The 26,577-nt window shown below is 42.6% G+C and overlaps 1 protein-coding gene and 1 long non-coding RNA gene across 4 annotated transcripts in view; one reads left to right on the forward strand and one right to left on the reverse strand.

Annotated features, from left to right (window-relative positions):
• Nucleotides 1-26,577, forward strand: part of lamb4 (laminin, beta 4) — a 77,799-nt gene that overhangs the window by 19,951 nt on the left and 31,271 nt on the right. Inside the window, exons 10-22 of one of the 3 annotated variants that reach the window (XM_051381190.1) lie at nucleotides 1,345-1,500; nucleotides 1,664-1,767; nucleotides 11,376-11,455; nucleotides 11,654-11,810; nucleotides 12,327-12,458; nucleotides 12,564-12,752; nucleotides 12,994-13,106; nucleotides 19,416-19,536; nucleotides 19,760-19,940; nucleotides 20,146-20,289; nucleotides 20,401-20,632; nucleotides 25,130-25,287; nucleotides 25,627-25,851. In XM_051381190.1, coding sequence (XP_051237150.1) covers nucleotides 1,345-1,500; nucleotides 1,664-1,767; nucleotides 11,376-11,455; nucleotides 11,654-11,810; nucleotides 12,327-12,458; nucleotides 12,564-12,752; nucleotides 12,994-13,106; nucleotides 19,416-19,536; nucleotides 19,760-19,940; nucleotides 20,146-20,289; nucleotides 20,401-20,632; nucleotides 25,130-25,287; nucleotides 25,627-25,851 — 1,992 coding nt within the window. Of the gene's footprint in view, nucleotides 1-1,344; nucleotides 1,501-1,663; nucleotides 1,768-11,375; nucleotides 11,456-11,653; nucleotides 11,811-12,326; nucleotides 12,753-12,993; nucleotides 13,107-19,415; nucleotides 19,537-19,759; nucleotides 19,941-20,145; nucleotides 20,290-20,400; nucleotides 20,633-25,129; nucleotides 25,288-25,626; nucleotides 25,852-26,577 lie in introns of all 3 variants that reach the window. The other 2 variants (XM_051381191.1, XM_051381189.1) reach the window with 2 other exon arrangements.
• LOC127352665 (uncharacterized) lies at nucleotides 7,862-13,511 on the reverse strand. The gene is made up of 2 exons (XR_007881158.1): nucleotides 13,462-13,511; nucleotides 7,862-8,042 (listed from the first exon to the last, which is right to left on the reverse strand). It is a non-coding gene; the product is annotated as an uncharacterized LOC127352665 (long non-coding RNA).

Here is a 26,577-nt window from a genome sequence, read left to right on the forward strand (position 1 = left end):
ACTTGATTAGGAAAGGCACACACCTGTCTATATAAGACCTTACAGCTCACAGTGCATGTCAGAGCAAATGAGAATCATGAGGTCGAAGGAACTGCCCAAGGAGCTCAGAGACAGAATTGTGGCAAGGCACAGATCTGGCCAAGGTTACAAAATAATTTCTGCAGCACTCAAGGTTCCTAAGAGCACAGTGGCCTCCATAATCCTTAAATGGAAGAAGTTTGGGACGACCAGAACTCTTCCTAGACCTGGCCGTCCAGCCAAACTGAGCAATCGTGGGAGAAGAGCCTTGGTGAGAGAGGTAAAGAAGAACCCAAAGATCACTGTGGCTGAGCTCCAGAGATGCAGTAGGGAGATGGGAGAAAGTTCCACAAAGTCAACTATCACTGCAGCCCTGCACCAGTCGGGGCTTTATGGCAGAGTGGCCCGACGGAAGCCTCTCCTCAGTGCAAGACATATGAAAGCCCGCATAGAGTTTGCCAAAAAACACATGAAGGACTCCCAGACTATGAGAAATAAGATTCTCTGGTCTGATGAGACCAAGATTTAACTTTTTGGCGTTAATTCTAAGCGGTATGTGTGGAGAAAACCAGGCACTGCTCATCACCTGCCCAATACAATCCCAACAGTGAAACATGGTGGTGGCAGCATCAGGCTATGGGGATGTTTTTCAGCTGCAGGGACAGGACAACTGGTTGCAATTGAAGGAAAGATGAATGCGGCCAAGTACAGAGATATCCTGGAAGAAAACCTCTTCCAGAGTGCTCAGGACCTCAGACTGGGCCGAAGGTTCACCTTCCAACAAGACAATAACCCTAAGCACACAGCTAAAATAACAAAGGAGTGGCTTCGGAACAACTCTGTGACCATTCTTGACTGGCCCAGCCAGAGCCCCGACCTAAACCCAATTGAGCATCTCCGGAGAGATCTGAAAATGGCTGTCCACCAACGTTCACCATCCAACCTGACAGAACTGGAGAGGATCTGCAAGGAAGAATGGCAGAGGATCCCCAAATCCAGGTGTGAAAAACTTGTTGCATCATTCCCAAGAAGACTCATGGCTGTAGTAGCTCAAAAGGGTGCTTCTACTCAATACTGAGCAAAGGGTCTGAATACTTATGACCATGTGATATTTCAGTTTTTCTTTTTTAATAAATTTGCAAAAATTTCTACATTTCTGTTTTTTTTCTGTCAAGATGGGGTGCTGAGTGTACATTAATGAGAAATAAAATGAACTTTTTTGATTTTAGCAAATGGCTGCAATGAAACAAAGAGTGAAAAATTTAAAGGGGTCTGAATACTTTCCGTACCCACTGTACATTCATTTCTTACATTTTTCTGTTTTAGCATGTGACTGCAACCCGGCTGGTTCTCAAGGTGGCGGTCTGTGTGACCCTCTGAGTGGTCAATGTTTCTGTAAAGAAAATGTGGATGGTCAACACTGCGATCGCTGCAAACATGGCTTCTTCAATCTGAGACAGGATGACTCAGCCGGCTGTCAGGGTGGGAAACCATTTATTTTTATTTAATTTTGCTTTATTTTTATAGACATGATAAACAAACAGTACCTTCATATTTACTGCTAAAGTTTCTATGATGACAAATATGAGATGAAGCTGCTGCATTGATTCTTAAATCATGTGTATATGTGTGTTGTGTTTTTCAGCATGCAGGTGTCATGTTTTGGGAAGTGTCGGGTCATGTGATCAGCTGACAGGAAGTTGTGAATGTGACCATTTGGCAAGTGGACCACTGTGTGACCGCTGTGTGGTAGGTTTCATCTTAAAGAATTAATTTATTGCGGCAGAATCACCGGCTCTTCCGCCAGCACTCTTTTGCAGGGCTGGGCCAGCAGCATCTCTGTCAGTGGCGGCTCCTGACAAATTTCTCAGGGGGGGTGGGCAACTGTTGCAATGATGGCTAAGATGACCCGTTCAATGGGTCAAATAAAAATAAATAAAAGTCAGATAGCTAACTTGACAGTGTTACATTGCATTGTTTAATTTGGTTTTCCTGTCCAACCACTAGATGGCAACATCAGACATGAATTATACATACTGTACAGTATTTTTGTAAAGCTATATCAATTTAAATGTCTCAAATACAATAAATTTGGTTCCACAATAAAACACTTCCACCGTGGCCATCAACAGATACATTGTCATCTACTAGTTTGCCCATAAGATCACTGAGAGAGACAGAGAGAGAGAGAGAGAGAGCGCGAGACAGACAGACAGACAGGTGCACAGCAACAACAGTTTTGGCAATGGCAATCTAGCAGGACCATGGCAGGAGGCTCCACCAGGATCGACAAGAACCTGCGAGATGAGAAAGCACAAGAACTCCGGGGAAGAAGTGAAGTTAGTAACATGCATTAATGGAACATGAATGAGTGCAGAAAGAGAGAGGAAGGGAGGAGCTCAGTGCACCATGGGAAATCCCCCGATAATCTAGGCCTATAGCAGCATAACTAAGGGATGGTTCAGGACTCACCTGATCCAGCCCTAACTATAAGCTTTATCAAAGAGGAATGTCTTAAGCCTACTCTTGAAACCCAAACTGTAAAACATTGCAGCCAGTTCTATTTGTTATAGTGTACCGCGCTCCTGGACCGTACTCTGATTTTATATCTGAATTCTCAGAGTTTCTATCAAGTTTAGCCCTAAATCAGATAAAGTAATTATTGTAGGTGATTTTAATATTCATGTGGATGTTGACAATGACAGCCTTAGTAATGCATTTATATCATTAATAGACTCAATTGGCTTCTGTCAGAGTGTAAATAAACCAACTCATTGTTTTAATCACACTCTTGACCTTGTTTTATCATATGGCATTGATATTGAACATGTAATAGTCTTCCCACATAATCCTTTCCTATCTGACCATTATTTAATAACTTTTGAATTCATACTATTAGATTATAAGCCATTAGGCAAAACTTCCTACAGAAGATGTCTATCTGACAGTGCTGTAGCTAAATTTAAGGAGGGGATTCCTTCAGTGTTTAATTCAATGCCATGTCTGAATTTAACAGAATCCTATAACGACTTTAGTCCCTCTGAAATTGATAATCTTGTCGATAGTGCTACAGGCTCACTACGATCAACATTAGACTCTATCGCTCCTATAAAAAGGAAATTATTAAAACATAGGAGACTAGCACCTTGGTATAACCACCAAACCCGCCAGTTAAAACAAATAGCTAGGAAATCTGAAAGGAAATGGCGCTCTTCCAAATTATCAGAATATCGCTCAAATTGGCAAGATAATCTTAAAATTTATAGAAAGGCCCTCCGTAATGCCAGAGGAGCCTATTACTCAGCACTAATAGAAGAAAATAAGAATAACCCTAGGTTCCTCTTCAGCACTGTAGCCAGGCTGACAGAGAGTCACAGCCCTATTGAGCCACATATCCCCATAAACTTAAGTAGCAGCGACTTCATGAGCTTCTTCTATAATAAAATTATTATTATTAGAGAAAAAATTAATCACCAACTGCCATCAACAGTTATCAGTGGCTCTCCAAGTTCAGGGACTTCTGTCAATGTAAACTTGGATATATATTTAGACTGTTTTTCTGCTATCGATCTTCATCAGTTAACTTCAATCATTTCTTCATCGAAGCCATCAACCTGTCTATTAGACCCGATCCCAACTAGGCTGCTTAAAGAAGTTGTTCCCTTAATTGGCACTTCTTTACTGGATATGATTAATCTTTCTTTATTATCAGGATATGTACCACAGTCCTTTAAAGTAGCTGTAATTAAACCCTTTCTTAAAAAGTCCACTCTTGACCCAGGGGTTTTAGCCAACTATAGACCGATTTCTAACCTCCCCTTCCTCTCAAAGATTCTGGAGAAAGTAGTCGCCAAAGAGTTGTGTGAATTTCTACATAACAATAGTTTATTTGAGGATTTTCAGTCAGGATTTAGAGTTCATCATAGCACAGAGACAGCTCTGGTTAAAGTTAATAATGACCTTCTGACTGCTTCTGACAATGGACTTGTCTCTGTACTTGTATTATTAGATCTTAGTGCTGCATTTGACACCATTGACCATAATATTCTTTTGGAGAGACTTGAGCATCAAATTGGCATTAAAGGAACCGCACTAAGCTGGTTTAAGTCATATTTATCAGATCGCTCGCAGTTTGTACATGTTAACGATGAATCTTCAATAAATGCTACAGTTAGTCATGGAGTTCCACAAGGTTCTGTACTTGGACCAATACTATTTACTTTATATATGCTCCCTTTAGGCAACATTATTAGGAATCACTCCATTAACTTTCACTGTTATGCAGATGATACGCAGTTATATCTATCAATCAAGCCCAATGAAATTAATCAATTATCTAAATTACAAACATGTCTTAAGGACATAAAATCCTGGATGACCTGCAATTTTCTGATGTTAAACTCAGGAAAAAAACAAAATTCTTGTTCTTGGCTCCCGAACCACAACTGGAATGGTTCCATAGGAGAGGAGCTTGGTAACTGAAGGCTCTGGCTCCTGTTCTACTTTTAGAGACTATAGGAACCATAAGTAGCCCATCATTCAGAGAACGTAGTGTTCTAGTGGGGTAATAGGGTACTATGAGCTCTTTAAGATATGAAGGGGCCTGACCATGAAGAGCTTCATAGGTGAGGAGGAGGATTTTAAATTCTATTCTACATTTTACAGGGAGCCAATGCAGAGAAGCTAGTACAGGAGAGATGTGATCTCTTTTTCTAGTTCCTGTCAGTACTCGTGTTGCAGCGTTCTGAATTAATTGGAGTGTTTTAATGGACTTATTGGGGCAACCTGATAATAAAGAGTTGCAGTAATCCAGCCTTGAAGTAACAAATGCATGGATTAGTTTTTCTGCATCTGTCTGTGATAGTATGTGTCTAATTTTTCTAATATTACATAAATGAAAGAAGGCAGTCCTAGAGGTCTGCTTTATGTGGGAGTTAAATGATAAATCCTGATCAAAGATAACTCCAAGATTCCTGACAGTGGTGCTAGAGGCCAAGTTAATGCCATCTAGAGTAACTATATCTTTAGACAGTGAGTCTCTAAGGTTTTTGGGGCCAAGAACAAGAATTTCGTTTTTTTCTGAGTTTAACATCAGAAAATTGCAGGTCATCCAGGATTTTATGTCCTTAAGGCATGTTTGTAATGTAGATAATTGATTAATTTCATCGGGCTTGATTGATAGATATTACTGCGTATCATCTGCATAACAGTGAAAGTTAATGGAGTGATTCCTAATAATGTTGCCTAAAGGGAGCATGTATAGAGTAAATAGTATTGGTCCAAGTACAGAACCTTGTGGAACTCCATGACTAACTGTAGTATTTATTGAAGATCCATCGTTAACATGTACAAACTGCGAACAATCTGATAAATATGACTTAAACCAGCTTAGTGCGGTTCCTTTAATGCCAATTTAATGCTCAAGTCTCTGTAAAAGAATATCATGGTCAATGGTGTCAAATGCAGCACTAAGATCTAATAATACTAGTACAGAGACAAGTCCATTGTAAGAAGCAATCAGAAGGTCATATTAACCAACCAGAGCTGTCTCTGTGCTATGATGAACTCTAAATCCTGACTGAAAATCCTCAAATAAACTATTGTTATGTAGAAAGTCACATAACTCTTTGGCGACTACTTTCTCCAGAATCTTAGAGAGGAAGGGGAGGTTAGAGATTGGTCTATAGTTGGCTAAAACCCCTGGGTCAAGAGTGGGCTTTTTAAGAAGGGGTTTAATTACAGCTACTTTAAAGGACTGTGGTACATATCCTGATAATAAAGAAAGATTAATCATATCCAGTAAAGAAGTGCCAATTAAGGGAACAACTTCTTTAAGCAGCCTAGCTGGGATCGAGTCTAACAGACAGGTTGATGGCTTCAATGAAGAAATGATTGAAGTTAACTGATGAAGATCGATAGCAGAAAAACAGTCTAAATATATATCTATAATGTATAATATATATAATGTAATAAGTTTACATTAGCAAAAGTCCCTGAACTTGGAGAGCCACTGATAACTGTTGATGGCAGTTGGTGATTAATGTTTTCTCTAATAGTAATAATTTTATTATAGAAGAAGCTCATGAAGTCATTGCTACTTAAGTTTATGGGGATATGTGGCTCAATAGAGCTGTGGCTCCCTGTCTGCCTGGCTACAGTGCTGAAGAGGAACCTAGGGTTAATCTTATTTTCTTCTATTAGTGCTGAATAATAGGCTCCTCTGGCATTACGGAGGGCCTTTCTATAAGTTTTAAGATTATCTTGCCAAATTGAGCGATATTCTGACCATTTGGAAGAGCGCCATTTCCTTTCAGATTTCCTAGCTATTTGCTTTAACTGGCGGGTTTGGTGGTCATACCACGGTGCTACCCAGGGATACATTTAACTATGGCCGCTGGCTTTGCTAACTTCACGTTTCTGACTAGGGAGCTGCCAATAATCAGAGTTGGTTCCTCAGCGGGTGTGTCGCTGAGTGGGGAAAATGTATTAGAAACATGAATGGGTTGGCGCTATACAAATAAAATTGAATTGAATTGAATTCATCCTGCAGCATCCTCAGGAAGCCAGATGCCTCCCTCACAGTGGTGCTGTCAAATGAGCTGTCTGACCTGATTGTCTCAAAGCACTCTATGAGGTCGTCCAGGTTCTCATAGACAGTACTCACAATCCTGCTGTTGAAGTTCCATCTTGTGGATGATGCTCTAGGCAGCCTTCGTGCAGCAATCTGGTCGAGAAGGGCTGTGCGTTTGGGTGACCGGGTAAGAAAACTGGAAATCCCACCCAAGTCAGAGAAAAAAACTCTTACTGCTGGAATGTGCATAACAATGCAAATAATGGGCATTTTTGTACTTTTTGCGTACCTTTTGCTGCACACCAGCCCTCTCTCCTCATCACACTGGCACCATCATAAGCTTGCGCAATGAGTTTACACTTGTCATCATCAGTGAAAACACTATTCAGTCTCTCCAATGGGACAAATTCAAAGAACCGTTCTTGCACAGCATGTTTTTCGTCCATGTATCTCAGCACAAGCACCAACTGAGTCTGTGTGGACTCGTCTGTGGTTTCATCTGTTTGGATTGCCACGAATCTAGCTGATTTAACCTCCTCCACGATACGTTCTCTGGTGACAGATGACATGCAATCCAGCAGCTCATTCTGCACAGTCTTTGACGTGCCCTTAAAGGCTGTGGCCATTCTTAGGTGCTCCTCAAACACCTCGTCAAGCAGCGCCACTAAGTCGACCAGTCCATGAAAAATCTCAGGGTTGCTGGACCCTTCGCTTTCATCCTTGCCTTTCAAAGCTAACTCAAACACGCCACAGAATTTTACACAGTCAATAAGGCGGCCTAGGATATGTGGTTCTTGCTCACCTCATCGTTGTGACCATGCACAGCTCACCTGTAGCTCTCATCCAACTGTGTTGCAATGTTTACTCTCCCAAAGGCTGAAAGTTTTAGGCAGCTGTCCATATGCATCTTCGATGCTTCATGTTTCTTCACCTTTTCCGATAGATGGTGCATATCAGTGACACCTGTCTTTGTCCAGGCTGTGTCTGTGTTAGCGCCATCAGGGTGAATTAGGACACAGGGGTAGCAGAACAGAGCGTTAGCCACTTCACACCCTGCTAGCCATGTTTTCTGCTCGTACCAGCTCCGGGAAAATCTGCGATTGTGCGTTTTCCCCACTTTTGTTGACACCTGCTTGATATTTAAATTTGGTCAGGGTGGTCCGAATTCTTTAATAGCAAATTTATCAATATTGCTTCGATGACTGAATGGTAATTCCCTCATTGAAATAATGGAGTTGCAGTTGCTAGCCATGTCGTGCATAATTCAATTCAATTCAATTCAATTTTATTTGTATAGCGCCAATTCATAACAGAAGTTATCTCAGGACACTTTTCAAATAGAGCAGGTCTAGACCGAACTCTTTAACATTAATTACAGAGACCCAACAGTACCACCATGAGCAAGCACTTGGCGACAAGGGCAAGGAAAAACTGCCTGTTAAAAGGCAGAAACCTAGGACAGATCCTCCGGCTCTAGGTGGGTGGTCGTCTGTCTCGACCAGTTGGGGTGAGAGAGAGAGAGAGAGAGAGAGACAGACAGATGCACAGCAACAACAGTATTGGCAATAGCAGTCAAGCAGGACCATGGCAGGAGGCTCCACCAGGATCCATGAGAACCTGCGAGACGAGAAAGCACAAGAACTCCGGGGAAGAAGTGGAGTTAGTAACATGCATTAAAGGGACATGAATGAGTGCAGAAAGAGAGAGGAAGAGAGTAGCTCAGTGCACCATGGGAAATCCCCCGATAGTCTAGGCCTATAGCAGCATAACTAAGGGATGGTTCAGGACTCACCTGATCCAGCCCTAACTATAAGCTTTATCAAAGAGGAATGTCTTAAGCCTACTCTTGAATGTGGTGAGGGTGTCTGCCTCAGGGTTAGGGTTAGGGTTAGGGTTATACCAAGGTGCTAGTCTCCTATGTTTTAATAATTTCCTTTTTATAGGAGCGATAGAGTCTAATGTTGATCGTAGTGAGCCTGTAGCACTATCGACAAGATTATCAATTTCAGAGGGACTAAAGTTGTTATAGGACTCTGTTAAATTCAGACATGGCATTGAATTAAACACTGAAGGAATCTCCTCCTTAAATTTAGCTACAGCACTGTCAGATAGACATCTGCTGTAGGAAGTTTTGCCTAATGGCTTATAATCTAATAGTATGAATTCAAAAGTTACTAAATAATGGTCAGATAGGAAAGGATTATGTGGGAAGACTATTAAATGTTCAATATCAATGCCATAGGATAAAACAAGGTCAAGAGTGTGATTAAAACAATGAGTTGGTTTATTTACACTCTGACAGAAGCCAATTGAGTCTATTAATGATATAAATGCATTACTAAGGCTGTCATTGTCAACATCCACATGAATGTTAAAATCACCTACAATAATTACTTTATCTGATTTAAGGACTAAGCTTGATAGAAACTCTGAAAATTCAGATATAAAATCAGAGTACGGTCCAGGAGCGCGGTACACTATAACAAATAGAACTGACTGCAGTGTTTTCCAGTTTGGGTGAGAAAGACTAAGAACAAGGCTTTCAAATGAATTATAATTTAGTTTAGGTTTAGGGTCCATTAAAACGCTCGAATCATATATAGCTGCTACTCCACCTCCTCGGCCTGTGCCTCGAGGAATGTGAGTACTAATATGACTGGGGGGGTGGATTCATTTAGGCTAACATACTCCTCGTGGGACAACCAGGTCTCAGTAAGACAAAGTAAATCAATATCATAATCTGATATTAATTCATTCACTAAAACAGCTTTAGAGGACAGAGACCTGATATTTAACAGCCCACATTTCATTCTCTTATTTTGTGCTACTGAGGAGTTGGTTTTAATTTTTATTAGATTTTTATGTTGAACTCCTCTTGTTTTTATTTCTTTAAATAGTTTAGGTGGTCGGGGGACAGACACAGTCTCTATGGGGTTTTGGGTGGGTGACTGTTCTAAAGAAAGCGCAGAGAAGTGTGTAAGACAGCAGCTCTGCTTCCTGGTCCTAACTCTGGACTGTCAGGTTTTAGAGATAAACTTCGCCATATTCCTAGATAAGAGAGCCGCTCCATCCAAAGTGGGATGGATGCCGTCTCTCCTAATCAGACCAGGTTTTCCCCAAAAAGGCTTCCAGTTATCAATGAAGCCCACATCGTTTGCTGGACACCACCTCGACAGCCAGCGGTGGAATGACAACATGCGGCTATACATGTCATCACTGGTCACATTGGGGAGGGGTCCAGAGAAAACTACGGTGTCCGACATTGTCTTAGCATAGTTACACACCGACTCCACATTAATCTTAGTGACCTCCGATTGGCGTAAACGGGTGTCATTACCGCCGACGTGGATAACAATCTTACTGTATTTACGTTTATCTTTAGCCAGCAGTTTTAAATTTGATTCAATGTCGCCCGCTCTGGCCCCAGGGATGCATTTGACTATGGCCGCTGGCTTCGCTAACTTCACGTTTCTGACTATGGAGCTGCCAATAACCAGAGTTGGTTCCTCAGCGGGTGTATCGCTGAGTGGGGAAAATGTATTAGAAACGTGAAGCGGTTGGTGGTGACCTGTGGGCTTCGCCGTTCTAGTCTTCCTTCGCTCAGTCACCCAGCCTCCCTGTCTTCCCGGCTGCTCGGGAACTACCGGGGGATCTACAGAGCTTAACAGAAGCCACCTTTGGTCGGCCCGCACCGGCTACTGGGGGCTGGCTAACTATAGCGGCTAAAGATATCTCCGTGGTGCGGTGCCGTTCCTCTAACTCACTAAGCCTCGCCTCCAGCGCAGTAAATAAACTACATTTAATACAGGTACTATTATCTTTAAAGGAGGCAGAGGAATAACTGAACATCTGACACACTGAGCAGGACAGAGGAGAGGGAGAAGCCATAGCTAACTGCTAATGCTAATGAAACTAGAGTGTATGAAAAACTTTGAAAGTAGTGAAAAGTCCCTAAAAGAGGGAGAAACTCCAAGTGTTTAAGTAGAACTAGTCTACGTTTAAATGTTAAGCGGGTAAATAACCGCTGTAACGAGTAAAACTAATTTATATTTAGCGTTCACTGACAGAGCTACAGCACCAAACAGTGTACACAGAGCAGGAAGTAAACCGGAAGTGAGTCAGTACGCTTACCGTAGCACGTCCAACCAAAACACACACAGAGGCATGGAGTTTCCCATATCGTCCGAGCACGCATCAGTGCGTATGACAAAATCACGTTGGGGCAAGCCCTCCTTGTGCCCATAGAAATGCATCGTAGGGTCCAAAATTTGAAAAAAAGAATCTCAACATGTAAGTCTGAGAGCGCTTGGGCCGATTTTCAATCTGACTGAAATTGCCCCAAGGGGGTGGGGCTACTGGTTGGAGAGTGATATTCAGGCTGCTGATTGGACAATAATATTAGGCCTTTATACAGTCTATGATTAAGACTTAGGCTGGCAAAATAAACTCTTTTTTTCCCCTCTTTTTCCTCCCCACACATCCTCCCCACATAGCAGTGAAAAAAGCCTGACATACAGCAGAGTTTTTCTCAAAGTGCAATATTTTACACTCACGCAAATATGTAAATGGAGTAGATGTCACATGTTCACCCCAACACGAATAATCAAATAATCACATTTGGTGGGCACACACCATTAGAGTTTGAGATTAATAAACCGGGGAGATCTCTGAGTACAAAACATTAAATACATATCTCAGCAACAGAACAGGATGAAGAGGTAAAGAACATAATCAGTTATTTATTAAAAGTCATATTTGAATGTGTTTCTGTCTGTTTTGGGGTCAGGCAGGTTTCTGGGGTTTGGGAAACTCAAGGTTCAGATGTTCACCCTGCGACTGTGATATTGGAGGAGCTCACAGCAGCACGTATGTTTCTGCTTTTCAAACATTTACAGTCTGAATCTGTTTTATACAACAAGTTTATGAGCAATAAAGTGGAACTAATGATTAAACACTACCTCAGTTACTATGACAACAGAAACTTGGTTTGAACTTGAGTGAGGCAATAAATAAATGAATGATGAAGTGATGATGAGCTGATTAGTAACCCTGCTGTCTCTTCAGGTGTTCGCTGGAGGACGGACAGTGTCACTGTTTACCAAATATGGTCAGTCGGCGCTGCTCTGACCCTGCCCCCGGGTACTTCCTGCCTCCACTGGACTACTTCCTTTATGAGGCAGAGCTTGCTGCTCCACTGTATACAGGAATCTCTTCTTCACTGGTGTGTAAAAATCAGAAAGTAGTAGCAGTATCAGTGTATGCTCTAACAGTTTTTATTAACACTATCAGTGTGTACTCTAACAGTATTTATGTGTATTTATTAACAGTATCAGTGTGTACTCTGACAGTATTTGTGTATGTGTATTTACTAACAGTATCAGTGTGTATGGGGCGGCTGTGGCTCAGCGGCAGAGTGGGTCATTTCTTAATTGGAAGGTTATGGGTTCGATCCCCAGCTCCTGGTGCCATATGTCAAAGTATCCTTGAGCAAGATACTGAACCCCAAATTGCTCCTGATGCTGTGCATCGGTGTGTGAATGTGTATGAATGTTAGTTTCTGTTCAATGTGATGGGTGAATGTCTCACGTAGTGTAAAAGCGCTTTGAATGGTTGGAAGACTAGAAAGGCGCTGTACAGGTGCATTTACCATTTACTCTAACAGTATTTATGTGTATTTATTAACAGTGTTTATGTGTATTTATTGACAGTATTTGTGTACTTTTGTGTTTATTTTTAGTTGAATCCAGCTATTTTACCAAGGTGTGAGCAGCATTATCGAGAGCAGGGTTACGACTTTCAGTTCATCAACGGACGAGTGGTTCTGGTTCGGAGGACTCGAAGACGCACCCGCCAGAGGAGACAGGGACAGGTGGGACATCTGATACACTTTTGCTTTGACCAGGGGGGAAGTCCCAGTCTGTCCTTTCAGCCAATCAGATGCTCAGTGTCACTGATGTTTGTTTGCATCCTGCAGCAGGGCAGCATCTCTTTGGACCCGGGTCACGCCCTCCAGATCATTCCCCGTAAGAGAACAGCTGATCAGCCAATCAGCTGGACCGGCCTGGGATTGGTCAGAGTGCTGGATGGGGCGGGGCTTAGGTTCACTGTGGACAACCTCCCATTATCGATGGATTACCAACTGGTGATTCGCTACGAGCCGGAGGTGAGGATAAATGGGGTTGGTGCAGGTGCTGGACCTGGTCCTGCTTCTGATTCTGGATCTGGTCCCGGTCCTGGTCCTTCTCCTGGTCCTGGATTTAGTCCTGGGTCATGTTCTGAATGAAAGCTAACCGCTAAGCTGAGACCAAAACTGCTAAAGTAAACTACTAAAATGCTGGCTTTTCTGTTGTGGCTGCTTAAATGTAAAATTCCTCTTCCTGTATTACAATGTCCTTCATCTGCAGGCTCCGGCTGACTGGCTGGCTTCAGTCAGCATTACCACAGAGTCGCCGGGTGACGGCAGCTGTAGCAGCAACCCAACAGGAAGTAAACCTCTGATTCTTCCTGGAAATTCCAGGTGAGACGCCATCAGCAGAGTATCTGTCTACCTCTGCACTGTCTGGGTAGAACCTAAATGTAATGAAACAAGTCATTGAACGAGGAAGTGACATTCTAATTGAAGATCCGCCTTGAAGGAGTGTGTCCTGACTTTTTGACTGGGGTGGCCGAAGTGGGGCACTGACTTATGCAATTCAATTCAATTTTATTTGTATAGCGCCAATTCATAACAGAAGTTCTCTCAGGACACTTTTCAAATAGAGTAGGTCTCGACCGATCTCTTTAAAACATTATTTACAGAGACCCAACAGTACCACCATGAGCAAGCACTTGGCGACAAGGGCAAGAAAGACTGCCTGTTAAAAGGCAGAAACCTAGGACAGATCCTTCGGCTCTAGGTGGGTGGTCGTCTGTCTCGACCAGTTGGGGTGAAATAGAGAGAGAGAGAGAGAGAGAGACAGACACAGACAGACAGACAGACAGACAGACAGGTGCACAGCAACAACAGTATTGGCAATGGCAATCTAGCAGGACCATGGCAGGAGGCTCCACCAGGATCGATAAGAACCTGCGAGACGAGAAAGCACAAGATCTCCAGGGAAGAAGTGAAGTTAGTAACATGCATTAATGGGACATGAATGAGTGCAGAAAGAGAGAGGAAGGGAGGAGCTCAGTGCACCATGGGAAATCCCCCGATAGTCTAGGCCTATAGCAGCATAACTAAGGGATGGTTCAGGACTCACCTGATCCAGCCCTAACTATAAGCTTTATCAAAGAGGAATGTCTTAAGCCTACTCTTGAATGTGGTGAGGGTGTCTGCCTCCCGAACCACAACTGGAAGCTGGTTCCACAGGAGAGGAGCTTGGTAACTGAAGGCTCTGGCTGCTGTTCTACTTTTAGAGACTATAGGAACCACAAGTAGCCCAGCATTCAGAGAACGTAGTGTTCTAGTGGGGTAATAGGGTACTATGAGCTCTTTAAGATATGAAGGGGCCTGACCACGAAGAGCTTTATAGGTGAGGAGGAGGATTTTAAATTCAATTCTACATTTTACAGGGAGCCAATGCAGAGAAGCTAGTACAGGAGAGATGTGATCTCTTTTTCTAGTTCCTGTCAGTACTCGTGCTGCAGTGTTCTGAATTAATTGGAGCGTTTTAATGGACTTATTGGGGCAACCTGATAATAAAGAGTTGCAGTAATCCAGCCTTGAAGTAACAAATGCATGGATTAGTTTTTCTGCATCTGTCTGTGATAGGATGTGTCTAATTTTTCTAATATTACGTAAATGAAAGAAGGCGGTCCTAGAGGTCTGCTTTATGTGGGAGTTAAATGACAAATCCTGATCAAAGATAACTCCAAGATTCCTGACAGTGGTGCTAGAGGCCAAGTTAATGCCATCTAGAGTGACTATATCTTTAGACAATGAGTCTCTAAGGTTTTTGGGGCCAAGAACAAGAATTTCGTTTTTTTCTGAGTTTAACATCAGAAAATTGCAGGTCATCCAGGATTTTATGTCCTTAAGACATGTTTGTAATTTAGATAATTGATTAATTTCATTGGGTTTGATTGATAGATATAACTGCGTATCATCTGCATAACAGTGAAAGTTAATGGAGTGATTCCTAATAATGTTGCCTAAAGGGAGCATATATAAAGTAAATAGTATTGGTCCAAGTACAGAACCTTGTGGAACTCCATGACTAACTGTAGTATTTATTGAAGATTCATCGTTAACATGTACAAACTGCGAGCGATCTGATAAATATGACTTAAACCAGCTTAGTGCGATTCCTTTAATGCCAATTTGATGCTCAAGTCTCCCCAAAAGAATATTATGGTCAATGGTGTCAAATGCAGCACTAAGATCTAATAATACAAGTACAGAGACAAGTCCATTGTCAGAAGCAGTCAGAAGGTCATTATTAACTTTAACCAGAGCTGTCTCTGTGCTATGATGAACTCTAAATCCTGACTGAAAATCCTCAAATAAACTATTGTTATGTAGAAAGTCACATAACTCTTTGGCGACTACTTTAACCTTCCCTTCCTCTCTAAGATTCTGGAGAGAGATTGGTCTATAGCTGGCTAAAACCCCTGGGTCAAGAGTGGGCTTTTTAAGAAGGGGTTAAATTACAGCTACTTTAAAGGACTTAGGTACATATCCTGATAATAAAGAAAGATTAATCATATCCAGTAAAGAAGTGCCAATTAAGGGAACAACTTCTTTAAGCAGCCTAGTTGGGATTGGGTCTAATAGACAGGTTGATGGCTTCGATGAAGAAATGATTGAAGTTAACTGATGAAGATCAATAGCAGAAAAACAGTCTAAATATATATCTAAGTTTACATTTGCAAAAGTCCCTGAACTTGGAGAGCCACTGATAACTGTTGATGGCAGTTGGTGATTAATTACCAGACAACAGGCCAAGGCAGAGACGCCGCAGGCAGGGAGGGGCCGAACGACGACTCTGGTGCTTGGTTAGCAGTGGAAGGTTAGCCCTCCCGGTCATACTGTTTGCTAACGTCCAGTCTCTGTTAAACAAGATGGATGAGCTCCAGGCTTGGATCTCCACGTAGAGGGACTTACAGGACTGCTCCATGCTGTGCTTCTGTGAAACATGGCTTGGGGAAAGGACACCCGACGAGGCGATAACACCAGATGGCTACACGGCCTACAGTAATATCAGAAATGCTTTTATAGCTGAACCAAAACCCTACTTCGGCGAGTCTGACCACCTGGCAATCCGGCTCAAGCCCACCTACACCAAGAGGCTTAAGGCACAGCCAGTCACAATAAGAACTGTTAACACCTGGACTGACTTAGACTGTTTAGAGGCCACAGACTGGACCATCTTTAAGGAGGCTACAGATGACATCCATGAATACACAGAGGCTGTGATTGACTACATCAGCTGGTGCACATCTACATGTGCACCTCCCAGAACTGTGCGTGTGTTTCCAAACCAGAAACCTTGGACTTCTGTAGCCCGAGTAACAACACACGCAGTATGTGGCAGGGAATCCAAGCAGTCACAAACTACAAGAAAACAGTACCAACCACAGACCCCCCGGATGTCACCCTCTCAGACAGCCTTAACACCTTCTACACCAGGTTCGATAGAATGAACACAGACACCCCTTCAAAGGCCCCCTGCAACCCTACGGACACTGTCTTTCAGGTGACACCCACACAGGTCCTGAAAGCTCTGAGGCAGGTGAACCCCCACAAGGCTGTGGGACCAGACGGCATCCCTCCTAGAGTCCTGAAGGCCTGCGCAGAACAACTCACTGGTGTGTATGCAGACATCTTCAACCTGTCTTTAAACCAAGCAGTAGTCCCCCATATTTTTAAATCCTCCACCATCGTACCAGTTCCAAAAAAGCCAAATCCATCCACCCTGAATGATTTCAGGCCAGTGGCACTCACGCCAGTGGCCATGAAGTGTCTAGAAAAACTGGTTCTCACACACATCAACCACATGGTCCCGGGCACGATCGACCCCCTCCAGTTTGCCTACTGCCCAAAACGCTCAGTGGACGCCGCAGTGGCCATTGCTCTACACCACATCCTGCAACACCTGGACAGCAGAGGACCATACGTAAGAATACTGTTCCAGGACTACAGTTTGGCTTTCAACACCATCCGCCTGGGCAGGCTGACTGAGAAGCTGACAGACCTCGGCGTCCCGACTCCCACCTGTAACTGGATCCTGGATTTCCTGCCTGAAAGACCACAGGTGGTGAAGATGGGAAGGAGGGTGTCTGCAGAGCTCACCGTCAGCACAGGATCACCACAAGGCTGCTGTCTCAGTCCTAAACTCTTCACCCTGTACACACACGACTGTGTCTCCACCCAGGACAATACCATCATCATTAAGTATGTGGATGATACCATCATCCTGGGCCTCATCAAGGGGGGAGACGAGTCTGGCTACAGGAGTCTGGTGAACAACATTCTTGCCTATGGTGAGGTGAACGACCTATGCCTCAACACAGACAAGACAAGAGAAGTAATCATGGACTTCAGAAAAAACCCACCCCCCCTGCAGCCCCTCATCATCAAGGGGACTGAGGTGGAGAGGGCTGACAGTTACAGATTCCTTGGACTACAAGTAACATCAGATCTCATCAGATTTCATCAGGCTGCTCAGAAAAGCTTGTCTGCACTGTCGCCCTCTCACCCAGGTCTACAAAGGACTGATAGAGAGAATCCTCACCACAGGCATCACTGTCTGGTATGGAAACACCCCACAGACTGAGAGGAAGGCTCTGCAAAGAATCATAAAGACTGCCGAGAGGATTATCAGAACAGAACTCCCCTCCATGGACACAATCTACACGCAGCGCTGTCAGAAAAGAGCAGAGAGAATCATCAGACACACTACATCCAACTCACTCCCTGCTCAAAAACAAAAACTGCACATACAATCTCAGGCACAGACGAGAGGACAGCATCATCATAAATAGAACACGCTTTTATAAGAGCTTCTTCCCTGCCACAGTGAGACTCTTGGCCAAAACAAAATGAACTACCGTCTCCGGGGCCTGTGCAATATACCTGTGCAATTTATTTATTTATTTATTTATTTATTTATTTATTTATTTATAATGCAACTTTACACTATAATATATCATATTATATTATATTATGTTGTCTCCGGTGCCTGTGCAATATGCAATATGCAATACACATGTGCAATTCACAATGCAAATTTACACTTTTAATGGGTTTTGTGCAATTTATAATGTATATGTTTTATATATAGATTTATGTCTTCCTTGTGTGTCTTTTTAAACTTGACTTGACTCTCTGAGCAACAACCGCACAACAGTTCCTATGTGTGCAAGCACAAATGGCAAATAAAGTTCTTGAATCTTGAAATAAAACTGGCTGCAGTGTTTTCCAGTTTGGGTGAGAAAGACTAAGAACAAGGCTTTCAAATGAATTATAATTTAGTTTAGGTTTAGGGTCCATTAAAACGCTCGAATCATATATGGCTGCTACTCCACCTCCTCGGCCAGTGCCTCGAGGAATGTGAGTATTAATATGACTGGGGGGGGTGGATTCATTTAGGCTAACATACTCCTCGTGGGACAACCAGGTCTCAGTAAGACAAAGTAAATCAATATCATAATCTGATATTAATTCATTCACTAAAACAGCTTTAGAGGACAGAGACCTGATATTTAACAGTCCACATTTCATTCTCTTATTTAGTGCTACTGAGGAGTTAGTTTTAATTTTTATTAATTTTTATGTTGAACTCCTCTTGTTTTTATTTCTTTAAATAATTTAGGTGGTCGGGGGACAGACACAGTCTCTATGGGGTTTTGAGTGGGTGACTGTACTAGTGGAAGAGCAGAGAAGTGTGTAAGACAGCAGCTCTGCTTCCTGGTCCCAACTCTGGACTGTCAGGTTTTAGAAATAAACTTTGCCATATTCCTAGATAAGAGAGCCGCTCCATCCAAAGTGGGATGGATGCCGTCTCTCCTAATCAGACCAGGTTGTCCCCAAAAAGGCTTCCAGTTATTAATGAAGCCCACATCGTTTGCTGGACACCACCTCGACAGCCAGCGGTGGAATGACGACATGCGGCTATACATGTCATCACTGGTCACATTGGGCAGGGGTCCAGAAAAAACTACGGAGTCCAACATAGTTTTAGCATAATTACACACCGACTCCAACATTAATTTTAGCTACTGGGGGCTGGCTAACTATAGTGGCTAAAGATACCTCTGTGGTGCGGTACCGTTCCTCTAGCCTCACCTCCAGCGCAGTAAATAAACTACACTTAATACATGTACCATTATCATTAAAGGAGGCAGAGGAATAACTGAACATCTGGCACACTGAGCAGGACAGAGGAGAGGGAGAGGAAGAAGCCATAAATAACTGCTAATGCTAATAAAGCTAGCGTGTATGAAAACTTTTGAAAACAGCGAAAAGTTGCTAAAAGAAGTAGTATATCCGAGTGTTTAGATAGAACTAGTCTACATTTAAATGTTAAGCGGGAAATTAACCACTGTAACGCGATAAACAAATGTATATTTAGCGTTCACTGACAGAGCTACAGCACCAAACAGTGTACACAGAGCAGGAAGTAAACCGGAAATGAGTCCGTACGCTTACCGTAGCACATCTGGAGAGGATAATAACTCCACCTTGTGGCCAAGGTCAAATCCAGTTCAACATAGACTACTTCTTCCTTAGTCCACAACAATTATTATTCACACAGTGGCCACTAGAGGTTTTCACGTGAACCCTTGTGGGCTGTGTTGTTTACTGGTATTTGTTTACTGTTATTGTTTGTTTGTTTGTCTCTAGAGGGGGTGTTCTGGACTCTCCGGTGTGTCTGAATGCAGGCGGTCGGTACTTTGTGGATGTTGTCTTTAACAAACAACCTGAATCTGACAGCTCCTCCAGCTCTCACATCCTGATCGATTCGGTGAGGACGTTAAATCATTCTCAGTGATTGACAGGTCACTAAACTCCTCCCCCAAACAGCAACTGTCCAATCATAGCTCAGCAACAGAAACTAGTTACAGCCGGCATGTTAGTGTTGAAGCAGTGAACTTAGAGACCATTCATCACCAAATAAAAACTGTACGTCTAAAATGCTTGATAAATAGTATGTTATGAACTGAATTATTTACTTGTATATGTTTTAGATGGGTCTGATTCCCAACATTGAGTCTCTTCAAGATTTCTGCTCCCAGAGTGACCTCGACTCTTTCCACCGCTTTCGCTGCATTGGATTGGCTGCCGAGCTCAGTCCACAGGAGTCACTATCAGAAGTCTGTGAGGGACTCATCAAGAGCATGTCAGCACGAATCAACAACGGAGCTGTTCGTAAGTTTCAACATGAATGGACTAGAGAAACGTGAACATGAATCCATAAGTGAACCTTTTCTCTTTTGTTCCTGAAAAGCTCCACAAAGCTGAGTGGAAGTGACTGAACCGAAAACAAAACACCACATTATCCTTTTCAAAACGTTTTTTATTTAACTGTTAACATTTTGTATGTCACTTGAAAATTTCTTGTTCTACCTGTCAGTTTGCAGGTGTAACATTGTTGGCTCTCTCGGACCATCCTGCAGTAAACTGGGAGGATTTTGTGAATGTAAACCCAATGTGATTGGCCATTGCTGTGATACCTGTGCACCACTAACATTTGGCTTTGGACCCGATGGCTGCAAACGTAACAAACCAATTTTTAAAAACAATTCGAAAATGATGCAACAAATGAACCACATAAAAAGAAAGCTACTTTAAAAGCCCTCCATGAGGATTTTTTCTCTTTTATTTGCAGCCTGTGAGTGTGAACCTCTTGGTTCGGTGTCAGAGTTGTGTGATCAGGTCAGAGGTCAGTGTGCATGTCGTTCAGAGGTAACTGGTCGACGCTGTGATCGCTGTCAGACGGGATTCTGGGGTTTCCCGTTCTGTCGACCTTGTGAATGTAACGGACTGTCGGAGGTCTGTGATGAAGAGACTGGAGAGTGTCTGAACTGCAGGGAGCACACCACCGGACCACAATGTGACAGGTGATATGTATGTGTGTATATATAACTCCAGACCAAACTGTGACATGAATATATGTAAGAATCAATTCAATTCAATTCAATTCAATTTTTTGTTTGTTCAATTTGTATAGCACTAATTCATAACAGAAGTTATCTCAGGACACTTTTCAAATAGAGCAGGTCTAGACCGAACTCCTTAAACATCTACAGAGACCCAACAGTACCACCATGAGCAAGTACTTGGTGACAGGGTGAAGGAAAAACTGCCTTTTAAGAGGCAGAAACCTAGGACAGATCCTTTGGCTCTAGGTGGGTGGTCGTCTGCCTAAACCAGTTGGGGTTAGAGAGAGAGAGAGGCAAACAGACAGACAGGTGCCCAGCAACAACAGTAGCAACAACTACACTAATAGTAGTGACTGATGATGATGAACATGACAACAGCAACGATGGGGGACAATGAGCAGCGACAACAGTAACAACAGTAACCGTAGCAATAATAACACTAATATCAGTGATATTAGCAATGGCAGTCAAGCAGGACCATGGCAGGAAGCTCCACCAGGATCCATGAGAACCTGCGAGACGTGAAAGCACAAGAACTCCAGGGAAGAAGTGAAGTTAGTAACATGCATTAATGGGACATGAATGAGTGCAGAAAGAGAGAGAGAGAGGAGCTCATTGCATCATGGGAAATCCCCGGATAGTCTAGGCCTATAGCAGCATAACTAAGGGATGGTTCAGGACTAAGCTGAGCCAACCCTAACTATAAGCTTTATCAAAGAGGAACGTCTTGAGCCTACTCTTAAATGTGGAGAGGGCGTCTGCCTCTCGAACCACAACTGGAAGCTGGTTCAAGAGGAGGGAGCTTGGTAACTGAAGGCTCTGGCTCCTGTTCTACTTTTTGAGACTATAGAAACCACAAGTAGCCCTGCATTCTGAGAACGCAATGTTCTAGAGGGGTAATAGGGTAATATGAGCTCTTTAAGATATGAAGGGACCTGACCATGAAGAGCTTTGTAGGTGAGGAGGAGGATTTTAAATTCTATTCTAAAGTTTACAGGGAGCCAGTGCAGAGAAGCTAGAAGCTTTCTGTCAGTACTCTTGCTGCAGCTTTCAGGATGTGTCTAATTTTTGTAATATTACATAAATGAAAGAAGGCAGTCCTAGAGGTCTCCTTTATGTGGGAATTAAATGACATGTCCTGATAAAGATAACTCCAAGATTCCTGACAGTGGTGCTAGAGGCCAAGGTAATGCCATCTAGAGTAACTATAGCTTTAGACAGTGAGTCTCTAAGGTTTTTGGGGCCAAATAGAAGAATTTCGTTTTTTTCTGAGTTTAGCATCAGTAAATTGAAGCTCATCCAGGAATTGAATGTCCTTAAGACATGTTTGTAATTCAGATAATTGATTAACTTCATCAGGCTTAATTGATAGATATAACTCATCTGCATAGCAATGAAAGTTAATGGAGTGGTTCTTAATAATGTTGCCTAAAGGGAGCATATATAAAGTAAATCATTTGGTCCAAGTACAGAACCTTGTGGAACTCCATGACTAACTGTAGTATTTATTGAAGATTCATCGTTAACATGTACAAACTGCGAACGATCTGATAAGTATGCTCAAGTCTCTGTAAAAGAATATTATAGTCAATGGTGTCAAATGCAGCACAAAGATCTGATAACACTTTTCACCATTTTGTGTGACGTGCTACGGTAAGCGTACTGACTCATTTCCGGTTCACTTCCTGCTCTGTGTACACTGTTTGGTGCTGTAGCTCTGTCAGTGAACGCTAAATCAAAATGAGTTTTACTCGTTACAGCGGTTATTTTCCCGCTTAAGATTTAAACATAGACTAGTTCTACCTAAGCACTCGGAGTTTCTCATTCTTTTAGCGACTTTTCACTACTTTCAAACGTTTTTCATATACGCTAGTTTCATTAGCATTAGCAGTTAGCTATGGCTTCTCCCTCTCCCTCTGCTCTGTCCTGCTCAGTGTGTCAGATGTTCAGTTATTCCTCTGCCTCCTTTAGTGATAATGGTACATGTATTAAGTGTAGTTTATTTACTAGGCTGGAGGCGAGGCTTAGTGAGTTACAGGAACGGTACCGCACCACGGAGATATCTTTAGCCGCTATAGTTAGCCAGCCCCCAGTAGCCGGTGCGGTCCGACCGAAGGTAGCTTCTGTTAGATCTGTAGATCCCCCGGTAGTTCCCGAGCAGCCGGGAAGACAGGGAGGCTGGGTGACTGAGCGAAGGAAGACTGAAACGGCGAAACCCACAGGTCACCACCAACCCATTCACGTTTCTAATACATTTTCCCCACTCAGCGATACACCCGCTGAGGAACCAACTCTGGTTATTAGCAGCTCCATAGTCAGAAACGTGAAGTTAGCGAAGCCAGCGGCCATAGTTAAATGTATCCCTGGGGCCAGAGCGGGCGACATTGAATCCTATTTAAAACTGCTGGCTAAAGATAAACGTAAATACAGTAAGATTGTTATCCACGTCGGTGGTAACGACACCCGTTTACGCCAATCGGAGGTCACTAAGATTAATGTGGAGTCGGTGTGTAACTATGCTAAGACAATGTCGGACACCGTAGTTTTCTCTGGACCCCTCCCCAATGTGACCAGTTATGACATGTATAGCCGCATGTCGTCATTCCACCGCTGGCTGTCGAGGTGGTGTCCAGCAAACGATGTGGGCTTCATTGATAACTGGAAGCCTTTTTGGGGAAAACCTGGTCTGATTAGGAGAGACGGCATCCATCCCACTTTGGATGGAGCGGCTCTCTTATCTAGAAATATGGCGAAGTTTATCTCTAAAACCTGACAGTCCAGAGTTAGGACCAGGAAGCAGAGCTGCTGTCTTACACACTTCTCTGCGCTTTCTTTAGAACAGTCACCCACCCAAAACCCCATAGAGACTGTGTCTGTCCCCCGACCACCTAAATTATTTTAATTATTTAAAGAAATACAAACAAGAGGAGTTCAACATAAAAATCTAATAAAAATTAAAACCAACTCCTCAGTAGCACAAAATAAGAGAATGAAATGTGGGCTGTTAAATATCAGGTCTCTGTCCTCTAAAGCTGTTTTAGTGAGTGAATTAATATAAGATTATGATATTGATTTACTTTGTCTTACTGAGACCTGGTTGTCCCACGAGGAGTATGTTAGCCTAAATGAATCCACCCCCCCCCAGTCATATTAATACTCACATATAGTGTACCGCGCTCCTGGACCGTACTCTGATTTTATATCTGAATTTTCAGAGTTTCTATCAAGTTTAGTCCTTAAATCAGATAAAGTAATTATTGTAGGTGATTTTAATATTCATGTGGATGTTGACAATGACAGCCTTAGTAATGCATTTATATCATTAATAGACTCAATTGGCTTCTGTCAGAGTGTAAATAAACCAACTCATTGTTTTAATCACACTCTTGACCTTGTTTTATCATATGGCATTGATATTGAACATTTAATAGTCTTCCCACATAATCCTTTCCTATCTGACCATTATTTAATAACTTTTGAATTCATACTATTAGATTATAAGCCATTAGGCAAAACTTCCTACAGCAAATGTCTATCTGACAGTGCTGTAGCTAAATTTAAGGAGGGGATTCCTTCAGTGTTTAATTCAATGCCATGTCTGAATTTAACAGAGTCCTATAACGACTTTAGTCTCTCTGAAATTGATAATCTTGTCGATAGTGCTACAGGCTCACTACGATCAACATTAGACTCTATCACTCCTATAAAAAGGAAATTATTAAAACATAGGAGACTAGCACCTTGGTATAACCACCAAACCCGCCAGTTAAAACAAATAGCTAGGAAATCTGAAAGGAAATGGCGCTCTTCCAAATTATCAGAATATCACTCAAATTGGCAAGATAATCTTAAAATTTATAGAAAGGCCCTCCGTAATGCCAGAGGAGCCTATTACTCAGCACTAATAGAAGAAAATAAGAATAACCCTAGGTTCCTCTTCAGCACTGTAGCCAGGCTCTTGCATTACGGAGGGCCTTTCTATGGGTTTTAAGATTATCTTGCCAAATTGAGCGATATTCTAATAATTTCGAAGAGGGACATTTCCTTTCAGAGTTCCTTGCTTTTTGCTTTAACTGGCAAGTTTGGTGGTTGTACCATGGTGCTAACCGGCGCTAAACTCCTATGTTTAAATAATTTCCTTTTTATAGGGGCGATAAAATCTAATGTTCATCTTAGTGAACCTGCAGCACTATTAACAAGATTATCAATTTCAGAGGGACTAAAGTTGTTATAGGACTCTGTTATATTCAGACATGGCATTGAATTAAACACTCTCTCTGTGATTTAGCTACATGGATCTAGGTTGTGTGGTGTTGTCCTCCTTTTGACAAACACTATTGAAGATTTCATCGGTTCAGTGTGTATATATCTTGTCAGGATCTTCTGGATATTTCACTGAACTCTTCGCAGTAAAGACATGTAGGTTCTGATGACATACCTGTGTTGCTGATGCAGGTGTGTGGAGGGTTACTATGGTAACCATGTTTCAGGACAGACCTGTCAGCCCTGCCTGTGTCCGGACATTCACAGCAGTGGACGATTCTTCGCCATTTCCTGCCACCACGACCCACAATCCCTCAGTCTAGTCTGTGACTGCAGGGAGGGGCACACAGGTAAGAGCTGCCCTCTGTGTCTCACTTTTCTACCTGTTTGTACACACTCAGTGGAGTTCTTGTCCAAGCAAACATAGCACTGATATTGGACAGAGAGCCAATAGTGACTGAAGACCTGTGTAACATATGAACAAATAATTTTTCATTTTATTTGACTTCAGGTGTCAGACAGTATTGATACTGTGAGTCAGTGCCCAGGTGTGTCAGACACTAAAGGGGGGCAGCAGAGAAAGAAAGATACCACCGTCTTTATGTCAAACCTTTTCCTACATGTGTATTAACCATGTGAACATAGTGATTCTGTCCCAACAACTAAAAGTGAAAGTATCTCTGATCCAGGTCCACGCTGTGACAGATGCAGCAGTGGTTTATATGGCAACCTGGCATTGCTAGGTACCAGATGTGAGGTGTGTCCCTGTAACAACAACATTGACCCAGATGATCGTGATGCCTGCGACAGTGTGACGGGAGAATGTCTGCGCTGCCTCCACAACACAATGGGACCACAATGCCAAGACTGCAAACCTGGTTACTACGGCTATGCCCTGGACCAGGACTGCAAAGGTAAACACAGGGTCATGCCTCGAGTTTGGTTCCAGGTCCTACACGCATTCCAGTTCCTTCCCCTAGGGTCAGTTTTTACAGTCGGGGCACACTGAAGTCCCCACCTTCGACCATCTACATCAAGCCCTGTATGTGGTGGCCCTGTGTCACACATTGGGACTGAGCCATCATAAAGGCTTTTAGAAATTGCTCAATATGACGCCTCGTCTCGCCTCCGATGACTCTACCAGACATTCTTGCCCATAAACAAAGGTCCTAGAATCTTTGTAGAACTCCTCTACTACGTTAGGGTGGGGATTTTTGGCAGAGGAAACATTACAAAAATGAAAAATACAGATGTGAACACTCACATTTTGCCTATGGTAAGCGTACTGACTCATTTCCGGTTTACTTCCTGCTCTGTGTACACTGTTTGGTGCTGTAGCTCTGTCAGTGAACGCTAAATATAAATTTATTTTACTTGTTACAGCGGTTATTTTCCAGCTTAACAATTAAACGTAGACTCGTTCTATCTAAACACTCGGAGTTACTCCTCCTTTTAGTGACTTTTCGCTATTTTCAAAAGTTTTTCATACACGCTAGCTTCATTAGCATTAATTCATTTCAATTCAATTCAATTTTATTTGTATAGCGCCAATTCATAACAGAAGTTATCTCAGGACACTTTTCAAATAGAGCAGGTCCAGACCGAACTCTTTATAACATTATTTACAGAGACCCAACAGT

Source organism: Dicentrarchus labrax, unplaced genomic scaffold (genome assembly GCF_905237075.1).
Source record: "Dicentrarchus labrax unplaced genomic scaffold, dlabrax2021, whole genome shotgun sequence".
Classification (NCBI taxonomy): Eukaryota; Metazoa; Chordata; class Actinopteri; family Moronidae; genus Dicentrarchus; species Dicentrarchus labrax.